This window comes from Euprymna scolopes, chromosome 32, assembly GCF_053919585.1.
Source record: "Euprymna scolopes isolate OS-2025 chromosome 32, ASM5391958v1, whole genome shotgun sequence".
Classification (NCBI taxonomy): domain Eukaryota; kingdom Metazoa; phylum Mollusca; class Cephalopoda; order Sepiida; family Sepiolidae; genus Euprymna; species Euprymna scolopes.
The window spans coordinates 77,561,197-77,584,952 of record NC_136513.1 but is presented as its reverse complement, the minus strand read 5'-3'; the positions used below and the strand labels follow the sequence as shown (position 1 = coordinate 77,584,952).

At 32.6% G+C, this 23,756-nt stretch overlaps 1 protein-coding gene across 18 annotated transcripts in view; it reads left to right on the top strand.

Moving 5' to 3' along the window:
* LOC145256445 (SRSF protein kinase 1-like) overlaps positions 1–23,756 on the top strand; it is a 583,024-nt gene that overhangs the window by 478,996 nt on the left and 80,272 nt on the right. For all 18 annotated transcript variants that reach the window (XM_080115371.1, XM_080115374.1, XM_080115363.1 and 15 more), the window contains one exon: positions 8,919–9,006. In XM_080115371.1, coding sequence (XP_079971497.1) covers positions 8,919–9,006 — 88 coding nt within the window. The remainder of the gene's footprint in view (positions 1–8,918; positions 9,007–23,756) is intronic.

Sequence of the window (23,756 nt, the reverse complement as noted above, 5' to 3'; positions counted from 1 at the left end):
TTTTTGTCGAGAGACTAAAAATGTAAGAACAGTGAGATCTGAAGGAGATGAGGAAGTGTGGAGGAAAAAAATGGTTACCCGGACGATTTTCGATAAATCAATTCTGGCATTGAATAGTGCATGACCAAACATATCAACCTGAACAAGCAACAGTACAAGAGTTCACTTTCAAAAACTTTACCAAGTATCGCAATAAAACTAGTCTTACCTCATATGGATGGGGGAGAGGGGGCTACTAATTCTGCACTCTATAATAAAGACCAATGTGTATTTGTATATAATTATGTCCAGTCACACAACGGTTAGTGAGAAAAAAAAAAGAAAAAAATGCCTTTTTCTAGCCCCTGAACGAAACCATTTCAATCGGCGAGGAGAACAGAGAAAGAAAATAGTAAGTCCGACAGTCCTACTGTTGTAAATGTATTCGGAAAAATGTCCACCACTCTTAATCAAGTTTTCTTTTTTTTTTTGTTTTGTTTTTTTGTTAGGTCATCAGAATTGGTCATTTATATGAGAAAGTTAAATGAATGACATAATTCTGATTTTTATGTGATTTAGATGCTTCTAATTATCTCTTTGTTTGTCATGCTCAAGTTTTAAATAGCATTTTTTATGCCCCCCACCCACTCCCCCATCTCTAATGGAAAGCATTTTCATGGCTAAACATGTCAATTAAATGGAGATGTGTTCAGAAATTCCATTCTTAAATTTTACTAAACCAATATCTTCTCTTGCTAATGGTTGCTGATATAAAAAAAACAATCATGTTTTAATCCAATTAAATGGAATCTCTAAAAATATCTATGCGTGCATCTTGCTATCAGTTAATGATTTTCATAAATCTGTACTGAGATCTGTTAGCGTTCAGAATCTTATTTTCATTTTGCTATATTATTTGAAAGATTTTCACTCAAGTCCATTTTACTTAATGAGAATTTCTGTTTTCTCATTTGCCCGATTCTATTTAGGAAAACTAAAATTTACCAATTAGAATGTTTTCCTAGCAAAAATTACAAAAAAGTTTTTTATATAATTTTTCAGATGAGAATTGATTATTTGGACTACTATTCTCATCTTACGTGTTATTTTCACATTTCAGTTGATGTAACCTCCAACTTTTTTCAGATTTGTCTTGTCAAACTCTGTGAATCTGCACAGAATTTCAAACAGAGCACTTTGTTTAATTCCCAGGGCTAACCTGCTCTTGTTCCGTCAGCCATGCAAATTCCAGAGTTTTTTTTAACATTTTTTTTAAAACCTTTTTTTTTAAAACCTTTTTTTTTAAAACCTTTTTTTTTTAAACCTTTTTTTTTAAAACCTTTTTTTTTAAACCTTTTTTTTTTAAACCTTTTTTTTTTAAACCTTTTTTTTTAAACCTTTTTTTTAAACCTTTTTTTTTTAAACCTTTTTTTTTTAAACCTTTTTTTTTTAAACCTTTTTTTTTTTTTTAAACCTTTTTTTTTTTTTTAAACCTTTTTTTTTTTTAAACCTTTTTTTTTTAATAAACCTTTTTTTTTAAAAAACCTTTTTTTTTTAAAAAAAACTTTTTTTTTTTTAAAACCTTTTTTTAAAAAAACTTTTCTTCCTTTAACCCTTTTTTTTCTGTGCCTGTACAAAGCCACCATTTGCCCATGCATAGTGTTGTTGCCACAACTTGTCTGGTGCATCTACCACAGTTTTCTCCCTTATAGACAGGATCTCAAAAAACGAGTCTCCAATCTAATAGGTCCTGCACTGTCGACTAAATTTCAACTCCTGTCTCATCGCCACAATGTTGCATCCCTGAGCCTGTTTTATATATTTTAATGGAATCTATAGTTTTCTACAAAACCAATATTTGGTTCTGGTTCACCAGTTTAACTTGTCCATATTTTTTGGATTCTTTGGATTGCTGTCTTGAGTGCTAATTGCTGTAATTTGCGACCTTCTTCACATGTATCTTGTCGAACTCGATCATTTCAAACAGAACCCCTTGATTAATCTCTTAGGGTAGCATGCTCTCGTTCTGTCAGCCATGACTGGCTAGAAGTCCTAAGTAATTCGCCAATATATTTTTGGGTCACCTGCACTGAGGATTGAACCGTAAATCTCCAGGAATGTAACTTTTAAAACTGAATTTTAACAACTACTCCATCCACTTCACAACGGGTCCTTGCAAAATGTAAAAAAAAAAAAAAAAAAAAAAAAAACTGCTCAAGATGAGAACAGTAGTCCCAAGAATTCAAATAATATGAATAATCAAACCTCATCTAAAAAATTCAGAACTGGTTTTATTTGTGTTATAAGAAATAAAATATTTGCTTAGTTGTATTCAAAATATACTTTGTCCATTACAGAATTATTTTCAAATAGTTACCAACGTAGCTTTGTAATGATATTTGTTAACTTCTACTTGGCTGTTCAGTGAAGGTACATGACAAATCTTCCGTATATTTGGCGAGAAAGTCAATAAACACGAGAATATGTTTGTACAAAGGTTTTTGTTACATGCTGTACATTGTTTCAGAATTTTTGAGGTGAAGATAATTTGGATCATTTGGACTACTGTTCTCATCTTTTGTTATTGTGTGTGTGTGTCCCCCCCCCCCCCGCGGACAAAAGGAGGGTGAGCCTGTAAATTCATCCTTATCCGTTTGTTTGTCCGCACTTTTCTCAATAACTACGTCTTGGAATTTTTTTGAAATTTTGCACAAACATTAAACATGATATGAGTAAAAAAAAGTAACCAAACGGATTTTCCAGGAAAACTTAGGGGTGCCTTTGTGGTTAAAATGGTTAAAAATTGACACTTTTGTGTTTATTAAAAAAAAAATTGATGCCTTGGATTTTTATCAAACTTTCTGAAAAGTTGTAACTAACTGAATTCTATATAATTTTGTTTGTCTATACTTCGCGATAACTCTTGCGTGTGTTCCCAAAGGCTCTTTTAAGCATAATAAAAACACCCTATTTTTGGGACTATTTTACCGTATTTGTCCAAAGTTTTCTTTGTATGTCTATTTAGATTGCCTGATCATGTGATCAACCCAGAAGAACTTAAAAGAATTTGGATTATTCAAACTACTATTCTCATCTTGGATGTTATTTTTACAACATTTTGGTCAATATAAATCTGGAAATTATGCACAATTTTGAACAGAACTGTTTGATCTGTGGGAGTAGCATGGTCTTGTACTGTCAGCCATGACCAGTTAGAAGTCATGTGTATAATTTGTAATTGTATTCTTAGAATTGCCTGTAGTTAGGATGGAACCTTCAACCTCTAGAGTAGCCACTTAAAACTGACTACTGAGCAGGTAGGCAGGCAGGCTTGAACTCGTACAGGGAAGGAGGAAAAGAACATGAAAAAAAAAGTGACATCTTTGCTGTTGCACCCATCACCAAACCGGAAATGACAAATGTTTAAACTAAGGCTAGTCAGTGGAAAAAAGGGGATGACTTTCGAAAATATTGTCGAAAAAAAGCAAACCTCTCCCTGTAGAAAAGTGCACAGTTGAGGGTGAAGGAATTAATGTTTTTAGACAATTTTTTTATATTTGTCATCCGAAGGGTTGAGCTTCAAAACAATACAATTGTCTCTGTCGAAAGTTTTAGGCATACATACATGCATACATTTAAACAGACAGGTGAGATTTATATTATAGATTAGTCAGCATGTTTATCTGGTGTCAGATGTTTTGTGGAATAAAGTGTGATTAGATCCATTGTGATAAGAACCATATGATAATGTTAGAGTAAAAGCCTTTCAGATGAGAACAGTAATCAGAGTAATAGCAAATTTTGTACATTATATAACTCTCTATATCTCAAAGATATAGTCAGATAATGATTTATTATATTATTGGCAGTTCCAGCATTCCGTCTCTTATTTGTAAGTCTTTACATCATTAGTTTGTCAAAGTCGTCTGCTTCCCTAACTGTTTCTTGTCAAAACTAACTCTAAATATAGGCAAATTCAGCCTACACATTTAAATCTAATGAAAACGCTTTGTGATCTAATTTCTTGTACTTTTCACTTTTGGCCTATGACCACGATGATAGTAACCTCAGACTTGCTTTGTCATATTTGACAAGAGTTGTCTTTGTAACAAATTTAAGTACAAGTCTCGTTCAAGATGTCTTTACATAATGTACTAGTTGTACCTACCTGTTATTTATTGGGATGCAGTGAATTTATTTTAGTTAATTTTTATGTTTGCACATTTTAAAGTTGTACAGAAAAAGAAAAAAAAAGATTATTTGTAAAGTGAAACAACTCTTTGATACTTTTTGTACAATATTATCTTACATATCTTAAGTTACCTTGACAGATTTTCAAAGTCCGACCTAAATAGCAATCTACCTGACATATCGATATTTAATTTGGACTATCCTTATTCGATATTTAATTTGGACTAGCCTTTTTTTTCCACATACAGGAAAAGAAATAACCTTTTAGTTGTAGAGAACTCGTATCTTATTCAATTCAAAGTATGAATTATTCCCCGTACTTTCAGTTCAGTCATTATAGAAAAATGTTTCATGTTATCCGTTTGGAGTTAAGCTAAGTATTTTCTTTTTTAATTCTAACAAAGTATATTATTATATTGTCAATAATACAGTTCTGCACTAACAAATAAAAATTGACTAGTCAGGAGCAAGGTTTGATTTGTCAGCTTTAAATGCTATTTGCTACTTTATTTGTGAGATAATCAGATTTTTAAAAAAGTTTGTCATTCCATTTTTTGTATTTAACACATTGCATTAAATGGATATTCATCTGACAGTCCCCCATCTCCTCCTCCTCCTCCTCCTCCTCCTCCTCCTCCTCCTCCTCCTCCTCCTCCTCCTCCTCCTCCTTTATAGGTATTTGATTATTTATAGAAAAATTACTTTTATAAAACTCCCCAAAACTCATTTATTCTTAAATTCATTCAAAGCCACGATTACTGAAAGTTATAAATATCTCTTGGGTTTTCTTTATTTCTATTATCTCATCTCCTTAGACCTAATAATTAAAATCTGTTATATCTACTAGCCTGGGTGCCCGGCATTGCCCGGGTGTTTGGAGGTGTGTGTTGAGCAAAAAAAAAAAAAAAAAAAGTTGGTAGTAGGCAGGCAGGCTCAAACCCCTGAATGTGGAGAGAGGTATTTAAAAAAAAAAAAAAAAAAAAAAAAAAATGATAGTAGTGTGGGGAAGGAATCAAAACAACAGTAGGCAGTCAGGGTGAAGAGAGATGTTGAAAAAAAAAAGTGGTAGTAGGTAGGCAGGCTTGAACCCACGACACGAAAGCGGAAAAGAAAGTGAAAAACTTGACATCTTAGCTGATGTCTCTATGACACAACCGGAAGTTAAAAGCATTGAAATTAACTGAAGTCAATCCAACAGTGATGATGACTTGCTAAAATTTTGGCAAAATAAATCGGCCCCTCTTTGTACAAAACGGCCGAGTTTAGGGTGAAGGAATTAATGTTTTTGGCCATTTTTTTTATATTTGTCGTCAGACGTTGAGCTTCAAAAATGATACCAATCTGTTCAGGATCCGTCGCCTCTGTCGAAAGTTTTTGCGAGACATACAAACATACATACATACATTTAAAGAGACAGGTGAGATTTATATTATAGAAGGCTTTTCTGTTGCCAGTTGTCTGTGAATTTTGAGACTTATAGCAATTCTTGACAAAGAAATAATTCTGAAGAACTTTTATACAGTTTTAATGCTATATTATGTAAACTTGCTAACTAGAAATTAATTCAAGGATATGAGTTCTGTTTTAGCTGATTTCTACTTTTTTTTTTTTTTTAGCCCGAAAAAAAAAAGTTAATTTCAACTTAAATCACTAGAACTATTTACATTTCACAGATGTGAGTTCTCCACATTTTGTTGAATTTTTTTTTTGTTTTGTTTCTTATAATAAGAATAGGCTTATTTCTGCCAAATTGTCAGAGCCATAACTATTTTTTCCTCCACTATTTGACTTGATCTTATTTCTTTCACTTTTCATATTTGTCCTTGCTTTTCCTTTCTCTTGTACTTGTCCGGGTGTTTGGAGGTGTGTGTTGAGCAAAAAAATTTTTTTAAAATTTGGTAGTAGGCATGCAGGCTCGAACCCCTACCGCGAAGGAGGAAAAGAATGTAAAAAAAAAAGTGACGCCTTTGCTGTTGTGTCCATCGCCAAACCGGAAGTGATGTAGGCTAATTAAGGCTAATTAATCAAAAAGAAGGGATGACTTTCAAAAATATCGGTGAAAAAAGCGACTCATCTCCCTGTAAAAAATTACTCCATTGAGGGTGAAGGAATTCAACTTTGGCCCAATTTTTCGATATTTGTCATCCGAAGGGTCGAGCTTTAAAATGATACCGATCTCGTGAAAATCTGTCGCCTCTGTGGAAAGTTTTAGGCAGACATACAAACATACATACATTTAAACAGACAAATGAGATTTATATGATAGACTATCAGGGGCACTCGGCGTTACCCAGGTGTTTAAAGGTGTGTGTGCTTTTGGGTAAATCAAAACAAAAGAATAATAAAAAATCGTTGCCCGGGTGTTTGTGTAGGTCGCCGGGGGGGGGGGTAAAAAGTTTTGGTAGGTAAGTAGGAAGGATCGAACCCAAAGCCTTGAGGCAAAGTTGGAAAATAAAATGTGAAAAAAAAAACGACCACCAAGAAATAGTAACAGAAACATGTTTGAATATATTTAAGTATTAAGAATTGGCAGGTTCCTGTACTTAATGACTTAATGAGGTCAACTTTCACTGCAGGGCAGTTTTTTGTTTTTTTTCTTTTTCCCCAAGATGGAGGGGGAAACCAGCTCCCCATAAAAGGGGATTGTCCAAATTGAATAGCAATTGTCTGATATAAGGAGAAACTCTACATTGATCAAAGTTGATTGCTTTTGGATGTTCCCGGCTATCGTGCCGGAACGATGTGTTAAGCGTCGAATTAGTTTAACTTTTATACGAAAAAAAAAAAACAAATCAACACGCAGCGATCCAAAAATGTGGAATATTTAGCTTTTTAAAGTTGGGCAAATTAAATAGACAGGCGACCCCCGTTGTTAACTCGTAGATATTATGATTTAGACGTGATATAAAAAGTTTTAAGGAGTGAGCCGACCAATCGCTTCTCAGAAAAAAGTCTTTTGCGGACATAAAGAAAAAGCGAACATGCATATACACCCACACATTTTTGCTTTTATATTTATAGATGATTAGCGGGGGGTACCCGGTGTTGCCCGAATGTTTGTATGTGTGTGTTTTTGGGTAAATGAAAAGAAAAATCGTTGGTTGTTTTAAAAAAAAAAAAAAAATGAAGCCTTGATGCGCAGTTGGAAAATAGTAAGGTGTGAAAAAAAAAAAACAAGTGCCCGTTTTTGACGAGTTATTGACGTGAACTTTGAGTGCGGACAGTGTTTTATTTACCGCGAGTCTGTTAGCTTCTTTTTTTTATACGAAAAAGCTTAATGCACATGCGGCGATCGTAAGCAATAGCTATTCAGCAGTTAACGTTTTCTGCGGGGCAGTTTTTGATGAGGTCAATAAACTGGTTTGTTTGTTTTAACTTTTGGGAAAACCAGCTCCCTGTTTATTAAGGGGAGTATCTCGTCTCAAAATGAAAGCAACCGTCTGATATGAACATAAGCTGACATTGACCAAACGTTAAATCGCTTTCTAGAGACCACTGACCGGGCCAGTGATTCGGATCGAGTTTCGCTTTTTTTTATATCGAAAAACGAAAGTAACACGTGCCGATCCGAAAATGCCGAATATTTAATGTTTCAAAGTCGGGCAAATTAAATAGAGAGGTGACCACCGTTGTTAAGTCATAGATATTATTTAGGCGCGATATAAAAAGTTTTAAGAAGTTGTAAGGCGACCGATCGGTTCTCTGAAAAAAGCCTTTTGAAGACATACACAAAAAGTGAACATACATACATACATACATTTTCGCTTTTATATATATATATATATATATATATATATATATATATATATAGATAGATGGTTCTCTTTGAAAACTAAATATTGATTTTACTCTGTATGCTAAAACTGCAAATAATTCATGAAATGGTTAGGAGAGTTGGAAGACTTGTTTAATCAAAGAATGACTGTCTCAGTTCACGTGCTCACTTCGTGTCTTAATTTTAAAATTATTTTGTTTACAAAGATTAATATTTCAGTAATTAAAACCTTGTACTAACAGATCAGGCTGTCTAAAGATGTTGGATTTTTGACCCAAAGTGCAGCAAACATCGATATTCCCCCCCCTTTCTCTTTGCAAAACTCAATCATGTTCTGCCAAGTCAGACTTTTCTTCTACAAAGCAATCAAACCGAACATGAAACATATTTGAAAGATATAAAGAACTTGAAACATAAAACACTTTGAATTAAATTAATATATTCAGCATTAAATAACCCGAAAAAGGTTGATATGATATAAAAACAAACATCCGTCACTACTTCAGCATTTTTCAAACTGTTTTTAATGTTTTTACTGTTTATCACTAACATATCATTAAAATTGTCTCAAGGTGTTTTTGTTTATTTTTATCTCATCACATATGGGGCTCAGGTTAGGAAATTCATTTTGATTCCAGCTTCGTTTTACCATTGGTTACTCGGATCCCTGTAGCTAGATTATTCTAAAATCTGACTTGTATCATTAACTAGTTTTATCTACCCAGCATGCGCTAAAGTTATATTTATATGCCCATTTTTAAACTTAATGTAGAAAATCTCTCATATTCTCTGATTTGTACTTTTAGGTGATTAATTAAAAATGTTTCATATTGGTAGGCATCTAGATTGGACCATTTAATTTTTCAAATATAGTCAAGTACAAAAATTAAAAAAAAAAAAAAAAAAAAAAAAAAATTTTTCCGGATATTGATGTAAGATTTCTAATCATAGGATTCAACGTTTTTTCTTTCAGAGCGAAAAGATTTGTTGCCTTGAAGGTTGTAAAAAGTGCACAGCATTACACTGAAACAGCCTTAGACGAAATAAAGCTGCTCAAGTGTGTAAGTATTAGTTTCTTTTATTTGATATGATTAACGCCAGTTTTTAGATTAGTCAGTAAAAAATACAACATGGCCACATATGCACTGACAAACTTTCTAATGGAAATCAATAAGGACGATCCGTCTTACTTACTACAAAAATGCTAGTTTATTTTGTCCCCCCCCCCGTTTTTGTGCTAATGAGGTTATATTCGAAAACATAAGTATTTGTCAATTATTGTCAATGCTTGATCTCAATTTTAATAAAATGAATATCGTTTCCGAAACCATCGTACACCCAACTTGATTTTTTTTTTTTTTTTCCTTTTTGAAACTGGTTCATAATTTACAATTATCAATTTTTATACTCAATATTAATATAGCTCTAGGATAAATATACCTATTGAGCTTATTATATATCTACATTACTATGAGCACTGTTTTTTTAAAGTATGAAAACATTAAAATAAACTTTGCTTTTTAGACTCCAGGTCTAATTCCCTCTATAAAATATATACTAGTAGTTCCGCCCGGCTTTGCTCGGGCCCTATGGACTGTTCATAGCTTCATGTGCATATGTATATATTAAAAATTGTGAATATGTACGATAATGCCTTTCTACATAATAGGCTTTCTTAACTACCATAGAGAAAAGTTGGTATAGACCGCAGATGTCAATTTTTTTTTTTTTTTAACTTTGACCCCTTAACATTTGTTTGGGGCTCAAATTAAATTAAAATGTTTGACCCATGTAGAAGTAACCTACATCTAAAATTTTAAGTGTTTAGATCCAAAATTGGCGGAGGAGTTTGGTAGTCTGCAAACGTCAACTCTGTAAACTTTGACCTCTTGCCAGCCAAATTTTCACCCAAAAACTGATTTAAAAGCTTGCTGCATGTCTGAATACCCTTTATGTTAAATTTCAAATATTTAGATCCAAAATTGCCTTAATAGTTTGTTAGAGACCACAAAAAGGTCAAATATATATATATATATATAGACAGTGAAAGTTTAATTCCATTTTGTTTATTTGTAATCCATAAAAATTGGCAAGTTTCCTGAAATAGTCTGTTAGGGAATAATGCATTCGATGATACTGTCAATCTATATTTTTTTGTGTCTGTATATTTTTGACTTCTGTAATCATTGCGAATATTCCTTATCTCTTTTACAAGTAGAAGACAGAGGGGAAGGCGTATCCAAAAGGTCACCGATGGGCTTCCTATTTTATCCGATCAATTTCATCATGAATCAACTAGAAAATATTGACTTCTTTTATTTTTGTGTCAGAATTTGTTTTCTAGATGAGAATTGATAATTTGGATTATTCAGACTACTGTTTTCTTGGATATTATTTGCATAACGTTTCAGCCAATGTAACCTCCTCGGGTGTGTCTTGTGAAACTCAAGAATCATTCAGTAATTTCTTCAAATTGACCGCCTTATTTAATCTGCAAGGGTAGATTGCGGGATCAAGAAAGAGGTTTGGAAATTCATCTGAATGCTTGGAGTCTTGGAGATTTTTTTAATCTCTGCAGAAACAACAATCTGGATATCAGAAAATATTAAAATAAGTTTGTCATATTTTAGAATTGTGAAAGTTGGAAATTTTTAATCCTACAAATCAAAGTTGGCTATTTTTTTTTTTGATTCCGTAACCCTGGTAGATACTTCTCGTTCCATCAGCCATGACTGGGTAGTCTTCAGTAGTCTATTCTAGTGTTGGGATGATTAATCGGAATCAGGAATTAGAAAATCTTTTAAATTTATCGGAATCAGAAAAATTTGTGCCAATAGGCACAAATTTTTCTGATTCCGATAAATGGGGCTAAAAGTCCTAATGGCAAGTCCAACTTATCTTCCCCTAAGTCCTAACGGCAAGCCATTAAGGGGTTTTCATTAGGACTTTTTTATGCTATAAAAATGTTTCTTTTAATTGGGTTTTTTATTTGATTTTGTTTAAATCAAAATTTTCTACTGCTGGTAGCAATGATAAAATAATGTAAATCTATTGATTTTAAGCTACCAATAAAACTAAAATCGATAGTTCATTCCCTACAAATGTCTGGTGCTACCAGATCAGGCTGTCTACTGACTTCCTGAGATGAAACGCACCTACATAGATGTCTTTGTTTTTTTATTCCCTTTTGCAAAACTTAGTCATGTTCTGCGAAAACAAAAACAAAAACAACATTCTCCTCCCCCTCCCCTCCCTCGTTTTCTTTTTCCTTCACCTCCTCACCTTTTTTTTTTTTTTTTTTTTTTTTTTTTTTGCCTAGTTGGTAGGGCGATAGAACATACCAACTGCCCCCCTGCAGAGGGTAAAAATCCTTCAATGGGACCACCAGTTGACCGTTGGTGGCAACCCGTAATGCATTAAGAACGGGATCCTGGTGGTTGAGTGGAACATGCCTAGGAAATAATAACATGATACTACAACACACCACTTTGGCCCTTACTAGGCTAGACGGGAGGTTGGATAGGCCCGATCCAATCAATCGGTTGGTCATGACAAGCACTAATTCAGACAATCCAAACAAAAACACACTAACACTCAACATAAACAATAAACTGAGTTAATAAGCGATGGCTGAAGGGTCAATCAAGCTGGGAAAAAGGTAACCATCAGGAATAATAAAAATACAGGGAAATCCCATACTTGGGTGGGCATAACCATATATTGTGAATGCTTGGAAACCTCCCCATGTTTGAGTATACCAGCTATGTAGCCCTGGAGAACCGAGGCGAATGGGATTTACCCCCTCATAGTTCTTCCCCATAAGGGGCTCCGAGGAGGGTGGGGAGCATGGCTGATGAATTTTTCAAAAATTATTATGAATACCAAAAAATCCAAGAGACCACACACAGAAATTGACTCTGACAGCGACAATGAAGATACAAACTTTCCAAGATTCATCGTGCTAGAAGCAACGTCTAATATACCGTTAACTAAAATGTCACCCTTCACTATCCAAAAGGTAATATCAAGCAAAATAACACCCAAAAATGTCAAAAAATTAAGGAATGGTACCATATTGGTAGAAGTACAAAATAAAAAACAGGCCAAAACTCTACTTCAACTACAAAAATTGCATGAAACGAACATCAAAGCTTATCCACACCAAACACTAAACTACTCCAAAGGAGTCATAAAAAACCAGGAAATCTCCGTCTGCACAACAGAAGAAATCAAAACAGAACTAAAAAACCAAGGGGTCACAGATGTAAAAAGAATCACATTTAAAAAAAAAGGAGAGGTAATATGTACAAACACTTATATACTAACATTCAATTATCCTCAAATACCAGAGACCATCAATATAGGTTATGAAAGAATGAAAATAGAACAATACATTCCAAAACCTTTACAATGCTACAACTGCCAAAAGTTTGGACATAATAAAGACCAATGTCTAAGATTCTTCACATGTGGAAACTGCAGTGAAAAAAACCCAGACCACGATGAAGAAGACTGTCCAAATAAAACCAAATGCACAAACTGTCAAGAAGAGCACCACTCTCACTCAAAACAGTGCAAAATATATAAGCAAGAGAAGGAAATAATAACAATCAAATATCAAAAAAACATAACCTTCCAAGAAGCCCGCAAAGAAGTCACAAATCGCACCAAAAACTCATATGCCACAATAACCCAACAAGCAAACAAAATGTACAACTACAATGAACTAAACCTTGCTCCAGAAATTGCAAACCTAGCAAAAGAACTAAAGAACATACTTGAAGAATTAAAATCCTTTTTATCAGAACTGAAAATAAATTTTAACAGCCAAATAAAAGTCAGAAACGAACAACCCAGTATAAAAGAAAACGAAACAAAGGAAATCAGAAAAACTTCCATCAATATTGAGGAATCAATCTCTAAAGAAATGAAACCTCCTCAATTATCAAAACGTGAAAGATCCAAGTCACTAACAAGGACAAAAACAGATGTTAAAAATAAACACACAACAACAGGAAAAATGGAAATAGAACAGAACAACAAAAAAACTACCCCCCAAAAACAAAATGACAAACAAAAAACAGAATTAGTATTAATTGAAAATGAAAATAAATTTGAACTAGTTGAAACTGATAGCCAAGAAAGACAGTCAAGACAAAGTAAATCTAAAAGTCCCAGACCAAAACCCAAAAAAAGCCTCTCACTAGAAACAAGAAACCGACCATCCACTTCCAAAGCGATGGAAATTGATGTAGGATAAAAACCACTACAGAAATCAGACAGATTTAAAAAGAAAAGCAAAATTGAAAACCTATCTATGGAAAACCTCACAAAACACAACAAAACAACATTTCTACAATGGAATTGTAGAGGACTAAGATCTAACCATGAAGAAATGCTAGAGATCATCAAGAAACAAAACCCCTCGGCAATCTGTCTACAAGAAACGCTGCTCAAAGAAAACCACGGCTATAAATACAAAGAATATAATATGTATGACAAAACAAGCACATCAACAACAAATAGACCAATTGGAGGAGTATCTATACTAATTAAAAAAACTATACCTCACACAATCCTCCAATTAAATACCGAACTTCAAGCAATAGCAGTAACAGCTAATCTATACCGGAAAATAACAATATGCTCAATATACATTCCACCAAATCAGCAAATAAACAAAAAAGAAATAGATATACTGATCAAACAACTGCCACCCCCTTACATAATAATGGGAGATTTTAATGCACACAGCAATCATTGGGGAAATAAGCGAAATAATAATAAAGGTAATATAATAAACGAAATATTATCATTAACAAACTTATGCATATTAAATAATGGCAAGAATACCTACATGCACCCAGCCAATGGATCCATGTCTGCAATAGACCTATCAATTTGTACCCCATCCATCTATATGGACTTTCAATGGGATGTATTGGAAGATCAACATGGAAGTGATCACTACCCCATTCTACTAGAAAGTAATCAAAAAATACCAGAAGAAAAAACTCAAAAATGGAAATTACACAAAGCTGACTGGGAAACATTTGCCAACCTATGCAAAACAGAAATAAATGAAAACATTTTAAAAAAAGAAAAACCACTAAAACATTTTACACAAACATTAAACAATATTGCCATCAAAACAATACCTAAAACTTCAACACACTCCACCAAAAAAACAAATCCCTGGTTTAATGAAACATGCAAAAAAGCTGTCAAAGAAAGGAAAAACACACTTAAAAAGTTCAAACAAAACCCTACAGCAACTAACTTACAAAAATACAGAGAGATGCGCGCCAAAGCAAGATATACCATAAAACAGAGTAAAAAAACTTCCTGGAGAAACTACATTTCACAACTAAATAACCAAACACCAACTAAAAAAACATGGAATATAATAAGAAGAATTGCAGGAAAAGAAACACAGAACACCATAAACTACTTGACTAAAACTGATGGAACAAAATGCATAAACCAAAAAGAAATAACTAATTTATTAGCTGAAGAATTCTACAAAAATTCATCAAATAAACAGTATTCAGCATCATTTCAAATTTACAAAGAAACGTCAGAAAAAGAAAAACTTAATTTTACAACTAGTAACAACGAAATATATAACATACCATTCAGCATAAAAGAATTGAAAAGAGCAATAAACAAAAGCAGAAATACGACTCCAGGCCCAGATGACATACATTACCAATTCTTAAAGAAATTACCAAAAACATCTCTCAAAATACTACTTAACATATATAATAAAATATGGGAAACTGGAGACATACCAGAATCCTGGTTTGAATCCACCATTATACCAATTGTCAAACCGAATAAAAACCCAGCTAACCCTACTAGTTACAGGCCTATAGCCCTTACCAGCTGTCTTTCCAAAACTATGGAAAGAATGATCAACTACCGCTTAATGTGGTACCTGGAAAAAAATAACCTTCTATCGAAATACCAGAGTGGATATCGACAAAAACAAAGTACGAATGATCAAATAGTACGACTGGAATCCTTCATTCGAGACGGTTTTGTGCGTGGACACCATGTGGTGGCTGTCTTTTTTGACATCCAAAAGGCATACGACACAGCATGGAGATATGGAATTTCAAAAGATATCCATAATATGGGGATAAGAGGAAATATGGCAAAGTTCATACATAACTTCTTATCTCACAGATATTATAAAGTGCGACAAGGAAATACACTATCAGACCAATATGAACAAGAAACAGGAGTACCACAGGGAAGTGTATTATCCATCACATTATTCCTAATAAAAATGAATGAAATAGTACAAGCGGTCGACACAGGATTTGAAAAGTCACTATTTGTAGATGACTTTTCAATTGCCTATTCTGCTCAAAATATGTCTACAATAGAAAAAAAAATACAACATAGTTTGAACAAAATAGAAAAATGGACTGACAAAAATGGATTCAAGCTAGCCAAAGATAAAACTGTTTGTGTCCATTTCTGTAGAAAGAAAAAATATCATCCAGACCCACAACTCCAAATACAGGGAAATCCAATCCCAGTAGTACAACACACAAAATTTTTAGGTGTCATACTAGACAAGAAACTAAACTTTAATGCACATATCAACGATCTAAAGCAAAGATGCCTAAAAGCATTAAAAATCTTAAAAATAATATCTAAAACAAACTGGGGAGCAGATCAAGACACAATGCTAAAAATATATCATGCACATATTCGATCCAAATTAGATTATGGATGCATCATATACAGCTCTACCTGTAAATCTTATCTCCAAAAATTAAAAACTATACAAAACCAAGGATTAAGACTTAGTCTGGGAGCATACCGAACATCACCCATGGAAAGCCTATACATAGAAGCCAAAGAACCTCCTCTACATTTAAGATGGCAGAAATTAACACTACAATATGCAATAAAACTACAAAGTAATCCAAACAATCCAACATATGAAAAAACTTTCAACCTGCAATATACAAACTTCTATACCAGCAAACCAAAAAACATACCCTCCTTTGGACATCGTATCAAAAACACAATAACTCAAATTAATAAAGAACCTAATATCATAATCGCACACACAGTAAGTAACAGACCACCATGGACCTTAAAAAATCCAAAAACTGATCTAACCCTCACTAAATACAAGAAAAATAATACAAACAACTTAATAAATAGAAGCCACTTTGGTGAGCTTAGAGAAAAATATTTAGAATACAAAGAAATATACACAGATGGATCCAAAACAACAAAAGGAACAAGTGCAGCATGTACCGATGGACAGATCCATCTCCAAACAAGACTTCCCATTGATGCATCAATATATACAGCGGAACTACAAGCAATCAAAATGGCACTTGAACTTATAAAAAACAATAATGGGAAAAAGTTTATTATATACATTGACTCTTTGTCATGCATCTTAGCTCTAAAAGGAGAAGAACTCGAACACCCTTACATAATCGACATAATGAATGAATACAATGAAATTAGCGAAAAAGGGAAAAAGATTATCCTAGCCTGGATACCAAGCCATGTTGGTATACCAGGCAATGAAAAAGTTGATAAACTAGCCAAAGAAGCTATATATCAAAATATAAGAAACATCAAAATACCATACACAGATTTCAAAAAAAAAATAATAGAATACAACAAAATTAAGTGGCAAGCAGAATGGGATACATGCACCCAAAATAAATTGCATGAACACCAACCTACAATCAAAAAACAAAATAAAATAGTAATGAGAGGACGAAAAGAAAACATCGTTCTAAACAGAATTAGAATTGGACACACCAAACTAACACATTCACACTTAATTGAAGCAACAGAAAAACCGAAATGCACATTCTGTAACCAACAAATGACAATAAAACATATATTAACAGAATGCCGGAAATACAAATCTACTAGAGACAAATATTATATAGCAAATGAAATCAAAGAACTGTTTCATAAGGTAACACCACACCAGATCATCAAATATTTAAAAAAAATACAACTTTTCAAATTATTATAAATAATGCTGATAAAACTCTGAAAGCAACCAAAAGTTTAAAAACACAAAACAATATAATAATTAAAAATTTGTATAAACCAAAATTAAAAAAAAAAAAAAAACTGTCTAAAATCAATCAATGGTTTGGCATTAAATGACCCACAGTGGTTGATATGCCGTAAAACACCAATAAACCAACCAACCAACCAACCCTACAAATGTACTTTTAGGTTTGAGAAAATTTCTGCACATGTAACATGTTTTTTACAGTAATCATGAAAAATAACTTAATAGTTAAATTTTTAGAGATTTATAAAGAATCAGAATCAGTAGTTTAATACAGAATTGGAAAAATATTGGGATCATCCCATCTCTAGTTTATTCTTTGTTAGTAGTACATGCAGTGCAGATTGAACTCCCAATTCTCAGAAGACTCATTTAGAACTGATTGTTAGTTAATAGCTTTATCCGTTGCACCACATATCTATGGTTTTGTTTATTTCTCTTTTCTTTTTATAATTCACATTGATCAAATCAATATTTATGTGACCTTAATGTTTCTAAGGTTATTCCACTCTTGTGTGTATGTGTGTGTTTTTATTTATATCTATATAATTATAAAACTCCATGCACCATCTAGGCTTCTGTGCTTGAATCTTGTCTTCAACGATTAAGCGATTCAATTTTTTAAAAAGGGATGACAGGTGAATTTATATATACGTATGGGTGTGGCTCAGAGGTTAAGGAATGAGGGTGGAGAGTATGTGTATTTTGGTTTCGATTTTAGCTGATGGATACAAGTCATATATGTACATTTTTGTAATTTTGATCTCACTACTATATATTAGGTTCAATATAATCTATAATGAAGGATGGAATACTGTTGCCACATCTGGGCAGGAGCTGCTAGAAAGGACTTGTCCTGCCTTGATAGAGTTCAAAATAGACTTCGTAGCCTCGTAGGAGATGTCCTTTTCTCCTCCTTACAACCTCTATCTCACAGAAGAGATGTTGCGAGTTTGTCTCTGATGTATCGTTATTTTCATGGAAAGTGTTCAACTGAGCTTCAATCTATGGTCCCCCCTCGCCAAACTTTCACAAGAAACACTCGTCTAGCTGTAAACACTATCAATAATTTCCCCCACTCTTTATCTGTGCCTAAACCTAAACATAGATTCCATGAACAAAGCTTCTTTCTTAGAACTGCACGCCTGTGGAATTGTCTTCCGTTTTCCTGCTTTCCGGCTGACTACAATATGGTTGTGTTCAAGTCTAAGGTAAATAAGTTCTTGATGAGCCGTTCCATATAAGTTATTAAATTTACCAAATTTTCATTACTAATGATTACTATATTGACCAACCTCTACTGTACACTCTTTAACCCTTATCCTTGAGTGGCCTCTGGGCCTTGATAATGTGGTGATGCCTTTGTAAAAAAAAAAAAAAAAAAAAAAAAATATAAAGCTGAATGTCTGTATGTGGTGTATGTCTGGTCACGAATAGGCTTCTATATGGTTGACTATTATAGAAAACTGATCACATATAATAATAGATGTATCGAGACATAGGAATGGGTATGTTTGATCTGGTAAAACGGTGGTTCATTAAAATTGTGGGGTCTGCCTGGTCCACAAAGTATGGAAGTAAAAAACTTAAAAATTAAAAAAAAAAAAAAAAAAAAACGTTTACAAGTGTTTTTGATATAGATGTACATAATAATACTTTGATAAGTATGTTTTAACTTAAATAAGGATGGTATAATAAAATTGTGGGGTCTACGTTCGTGCCTAGCCTCCATAGAATGGAAATAGGCACAAACTTTAATAAAGACTTTTCATATCTATCTGCGTAAGTATGCTTGGATAATTATGTTTCAGTTTGAAGAAATATGGTATAATAAAATTATGAAGTGTACATTTGCGCCTGACCTCCATAGAATGGAAATATGTCGCAAAGTTTAACAAGGTTTTTTAATATATATCCACAGAATATTGTGATACCTGTTTCAGTGTGAACAGGTATGGTATAATAAATTATGGGGTTTATCTATTTTATTTTTACTTTCATCATATTTTGCTTTGGTTTTGATACCGCCAAATTCGAAGCTATCTCTTTACAACCATTCCTTTTGATAACCTATCATACTTTCATCAATCAGTCCATTTTCTGTAGGCTGTTTTTGGAACCCAGTCAATGATGGGTACTTTTGCTAGTATGTGTGTGTATATATATATATATATATATATATATATATATATATATATATATATATTAAAACACCATTATAAATCTCATTTTTAATACTTTAAGTTTCTTTTCATTGTATTTGTTAGATAAAGAAAAAAATCTTAAAGAATCGATATAAAATCAAATGTTTGTATTTTTACTTTGTTGCTATTTTGAAATTATGTAGTTTTCAAAGTACATATCGAATAATCAGCGCTTCTACAGAATTTGAACCGAACAAAACCTATAACTTGAATTAAAGTCAGATAGAAAAGAAAAAAAAGAAACTTAAAACACGGTTACAAATCTTTTATATATATATATATATATATATATATATATATATATATATATACATATACGCACACACATATACATTACATATATATATATGTACACACACATATACATGTGGGTTGTTCAAAAAGTAATGCATCCTCTTTTAACTTTTTTTTTAAAAAAAAAAGTGGAGAGGTACAGAGACTGGAGTGGTACCATTAAAATGAAGAATATTTTGTGCTCCAGAACTTATTTTTTTACCTGGTCACCACCGTTCTCAATGCACTTTTGCCAGGAATGAGGTGGTGGCGGCTGTGTATTGGCGTCCAAAGCGCACTTTGTTACTCATATTTCGCCACTCTGAAATCGACAAACCCATCTCCTAACTGAGCTGACATTCACTGTATCAGCTCAATGAATGTTTATTGGTTCAATATCAGGACAATGTTTTGTCTAGTAGGCATTCAAGTTATCTCTATCTATCTATCTATCTATCTATCTATATATATATATATATATATATATATATACAATGATTGTGTAATAGAAATTGATCTATTAGCAGAAGTTTGAATAAGAGTTTAATTTTTTAAAATCCGAAGACCCCATAGAAATTTTCCTTCAAACTTCTGCTTGGGATCACTAAGAATTTTTATGGTTTAAGTTCATAAAGTAACTGAAATATATTAGAATATAATTTATTAAAAACAAAATTTATTTCATAAAACAAAAACATAAAAGAATATCTTGGTAAAGAATGGATAAAAAAAAAAGTTTAAACATTTTAAAAAAATTATTTTCATTGGTATTTTTTAAGATTTAAAATAATTTAATTTGTTTAAGCCACTTGTGGTTATACAGTTTATAAATTTTTAAGAAAACACTATCACACTAGTTTAAAAAAAAAAAAAAATTTTTTTTTTTTATATCCCTTTTGTAATTAGAGGCCATATAGCAAATCATACATATTTTTTTTTTTTTTTTTTTTCAAGACGAAAATTGTAAACACAACTATTTTTCCATCTAGGAAGATACTAGTGTTTGTATAATATATATGTGACTGGTGCCTACATGTTAACTGGCAGCTGAACTATCCATACTCGTTGTGTACCCAAGCACTTTCTGTTTCTTCCAGAACCATCTTCGCAGTAGTTACCCCCTTCCACTTTTTCCCCTAAGTCGATTGTTTTACAAAGTTTTCTTTTCGGGGGAGGGGGCTCACTATTTAAATTCAGGATTAATGATAGTTATAAATTGCAGGGAGACTGTCACTTAGGGTTAGTTATAGGGTTACTAAAGGTTTTTAGAAGTTGGGCTTGCCATTAGGACTTAGGGTAGAATAAGTTGGGCTTGCCATTAGGACATAGGTACAGATAAGGAAAGCTCTTTTTATTTTCTTTTATTACTAAGTTTTCATTATGCCTACCCCCTAAAAAAAAAAAAAACCTTTATAAAATTTATCTCACAGCAAAAGCATTTTTTTTTTTTTTTTTTTTTTTTGTGTGTTAATTACACTAAAAAGATAAAATTGCCTGGAAATTTGGGATCATTTCATGTTAAGTTTTACATGCGGAGATTAACTTTAATTTTGGTCCTTTTTTTTTTTTTTTTTTTTTTTTTTTTGCCATTGGCTACTCATGCCATTGACATATGCATGTGTGTGTGTTTGTGTGTTTGTGTTTTTGTCTTTCAAATAAAGTAAAAATCTAATAATTAGTAGATATTTTGATTCCTTCCCACTGCAGAAGATGGGGAGAGTCAGGCCAGCTCCCCAGAAAGATGAACACTCTAGCCTTTTAAAAATTGCCTGGGTATTCCCGTTGGCATTCTCCAGTATGGGTGCCCCTGTAACTTACTCCACTTGAAAGACAGGTGGTAACAACTTTGGAGGATGCACCTCCTAAGACTACCCAGAGCTACACCTAACCCCGATAGATGCAAGGTTATTCGCTATTTAAAAATGATCAAGACCCTGTCAAACCGTGTTGAAGACGTATCCTCAACTGGCATAAATATTAACTTAGTCATGCTGTGCCAGGTAAGTAATAAGGATTGTAAACTATTTTTATAATTCCTTTTTTTTTTTTTTTTACACCGAATGTTAAAATTCTCAACGTTTGGTTGCTAATGTTATTGATTTTATGTTGAACATTTGGTTTTCTTACGAGCAATCTGAATAGTCAGGCATTTGGAACCAAATACACAAAATGAAATCAATAGCACCACTAGTTTGACATGGAATTCGGAACGTAATAAGAAAATTAGGTGTCAAAAAAAAAAAAAAAAAATTATGTAAGTAAATGGAACTAGTGGGACCTGTGGAAATTCCACAGTTGTATCCTTGCCGGTTTCCACTTTTCCTCCTTTCCCTTCTCCATCCGCTTCTTTTTCTCCTCCTCCTTCTCTTGCTCAGATAACTAATCAATAAGGTTGAATACAAGAGAGAATTTTGGGCAGAACATTGCCAAAAAGCAAAAATACAATTGGTGAAAAATGACTATACCATAAGGACTACATTCATTTTGCTATCAATTTTTGCAAGCAAACCATAAAACCTATGTTCCTGCTTCTAAGTGCTTTAAAAAAAAAAAAAAAAAAAAAAAAAAAAGACGAGCTGAAAATAGATTTATTTTTAGTGTCTTTTTTTGTATTCTCTTAATAATGCCTGAACAAACTCTAGTAGTGTACTTTGCTAGCATATAGACATTCTAAAATCACATTTGTAGCGAAATGGGTGTCTGAGAGGAATTTAAGTGCCAAGATGAAAGATTTACTGAAATGCTCAAGGGTCATTTTATACTATCCTTTTCCATTGGTATTTGTTTTTCTAATTTAACACGTTGATGTTCCAATCAAATTTGAATCATTTACTATAGAGATTGTTCTGTGTACCAATAAATCACTTAATCAATAGTTACTAATTTTTATAAAATAATGTGGAGGGGAGGAGTCATTCACTGAGTTTGGATTGAGAGAAAGTGAGTTTGCAAAGCCAGTTAAAAATAGACAAAATACAAAATTAGTCTCTTTCTACTCGTACCTGTTCCCTTACAAAATGCAGGTCAAATATTACTGCTTATGGTTATCAGACCCTTTTAATGAATTATTCCAATAAATATTCTTAGGTTTCTTTTTTTTTTTTTTTTTTTTTTTTTTGAAGAATGTTAATTTTTACTGGAATTACAAAAAAAATTTTTTAGCACACTTCTGCTTAAATCTCTAGATCTTCACATAGCTTTTGGATTGAAATCCACTTTTAAAATAATCTTCTTTTTTTTATTATTTTTTAAATTAGCCAAAACTGGTTTTCGCTCATTTGAAAGTTCTCTCTGAAAACTGAAAATGTTAATTTTGTCATGAATTGACGCCTATAGGTTTCAAGTCAAAGCCATAAGTCTGATTCCCCATAGATTTTAAGGTAGAAACAATTTTCTTTTTTTAGAAGGGAAACGTAAATCTTGGTTGGCAATTTTAAAAGCCCTATTACACTCACCCATTAAAAAAATATATTTACAGTAGCACCCTGGGATATGGTGGCCCTAGGGTACATTTTTTTTTTCAGATTACGATGTGGAATATGTTTTTCTGGCCTCTGATTATGGTATTTGCCCTGCCTTATAGTGTTATTTATAATGTTATTTGATTATATACATGTGTATTATATACTATACTGTATTTTGTCCCTAATTTTTAATATGTACTGTATAAAATTTTGCTGGAACCCCGCCATATGGCGATTTCACCTTACGATCCCAACCCCTGAATGGATTAATGCTGGTGTTCTACTGTACTCTAATACATCACAGAAATTTTGTGTGGTCCACGTTCATGCCCAACAACTATTAGCAAGAAATAATTCAATAAGTCAATAGAATTGGAAATTTTTTGAGTTAATATATTTTTCCTGGCATATGATGCTGAGGCTAATAATAGTAATTATTATTAGCAGCAGCACATGCAAGGTAAAATAAAATTTACTACTGGAACAGTAACAAAAATTTTCCGCTTGCTTCATGGTGAGTTTCTATTATTCCAGTAGCAAATTTCATTTTCCATGGTAGAAACTACTACTACTACTAATAATAAAAATTTTTCTTGCACACAAGTTCCAGCAGAAAATTATGCAGGTCAGTGAAAATCTTGGTAAAATGTTTAACATTTTCTCATCTATTAACAATCTGTACCTATCTGGTGTTGGCCAGGATTTAGTGAAGTTATATTGTCACCTTGTCTGGAGTGATTTCTATTAAAAAAAAAAAAAAAAAAAAATAGCATAACCATTTTTGTACTTGTCCTCATGAA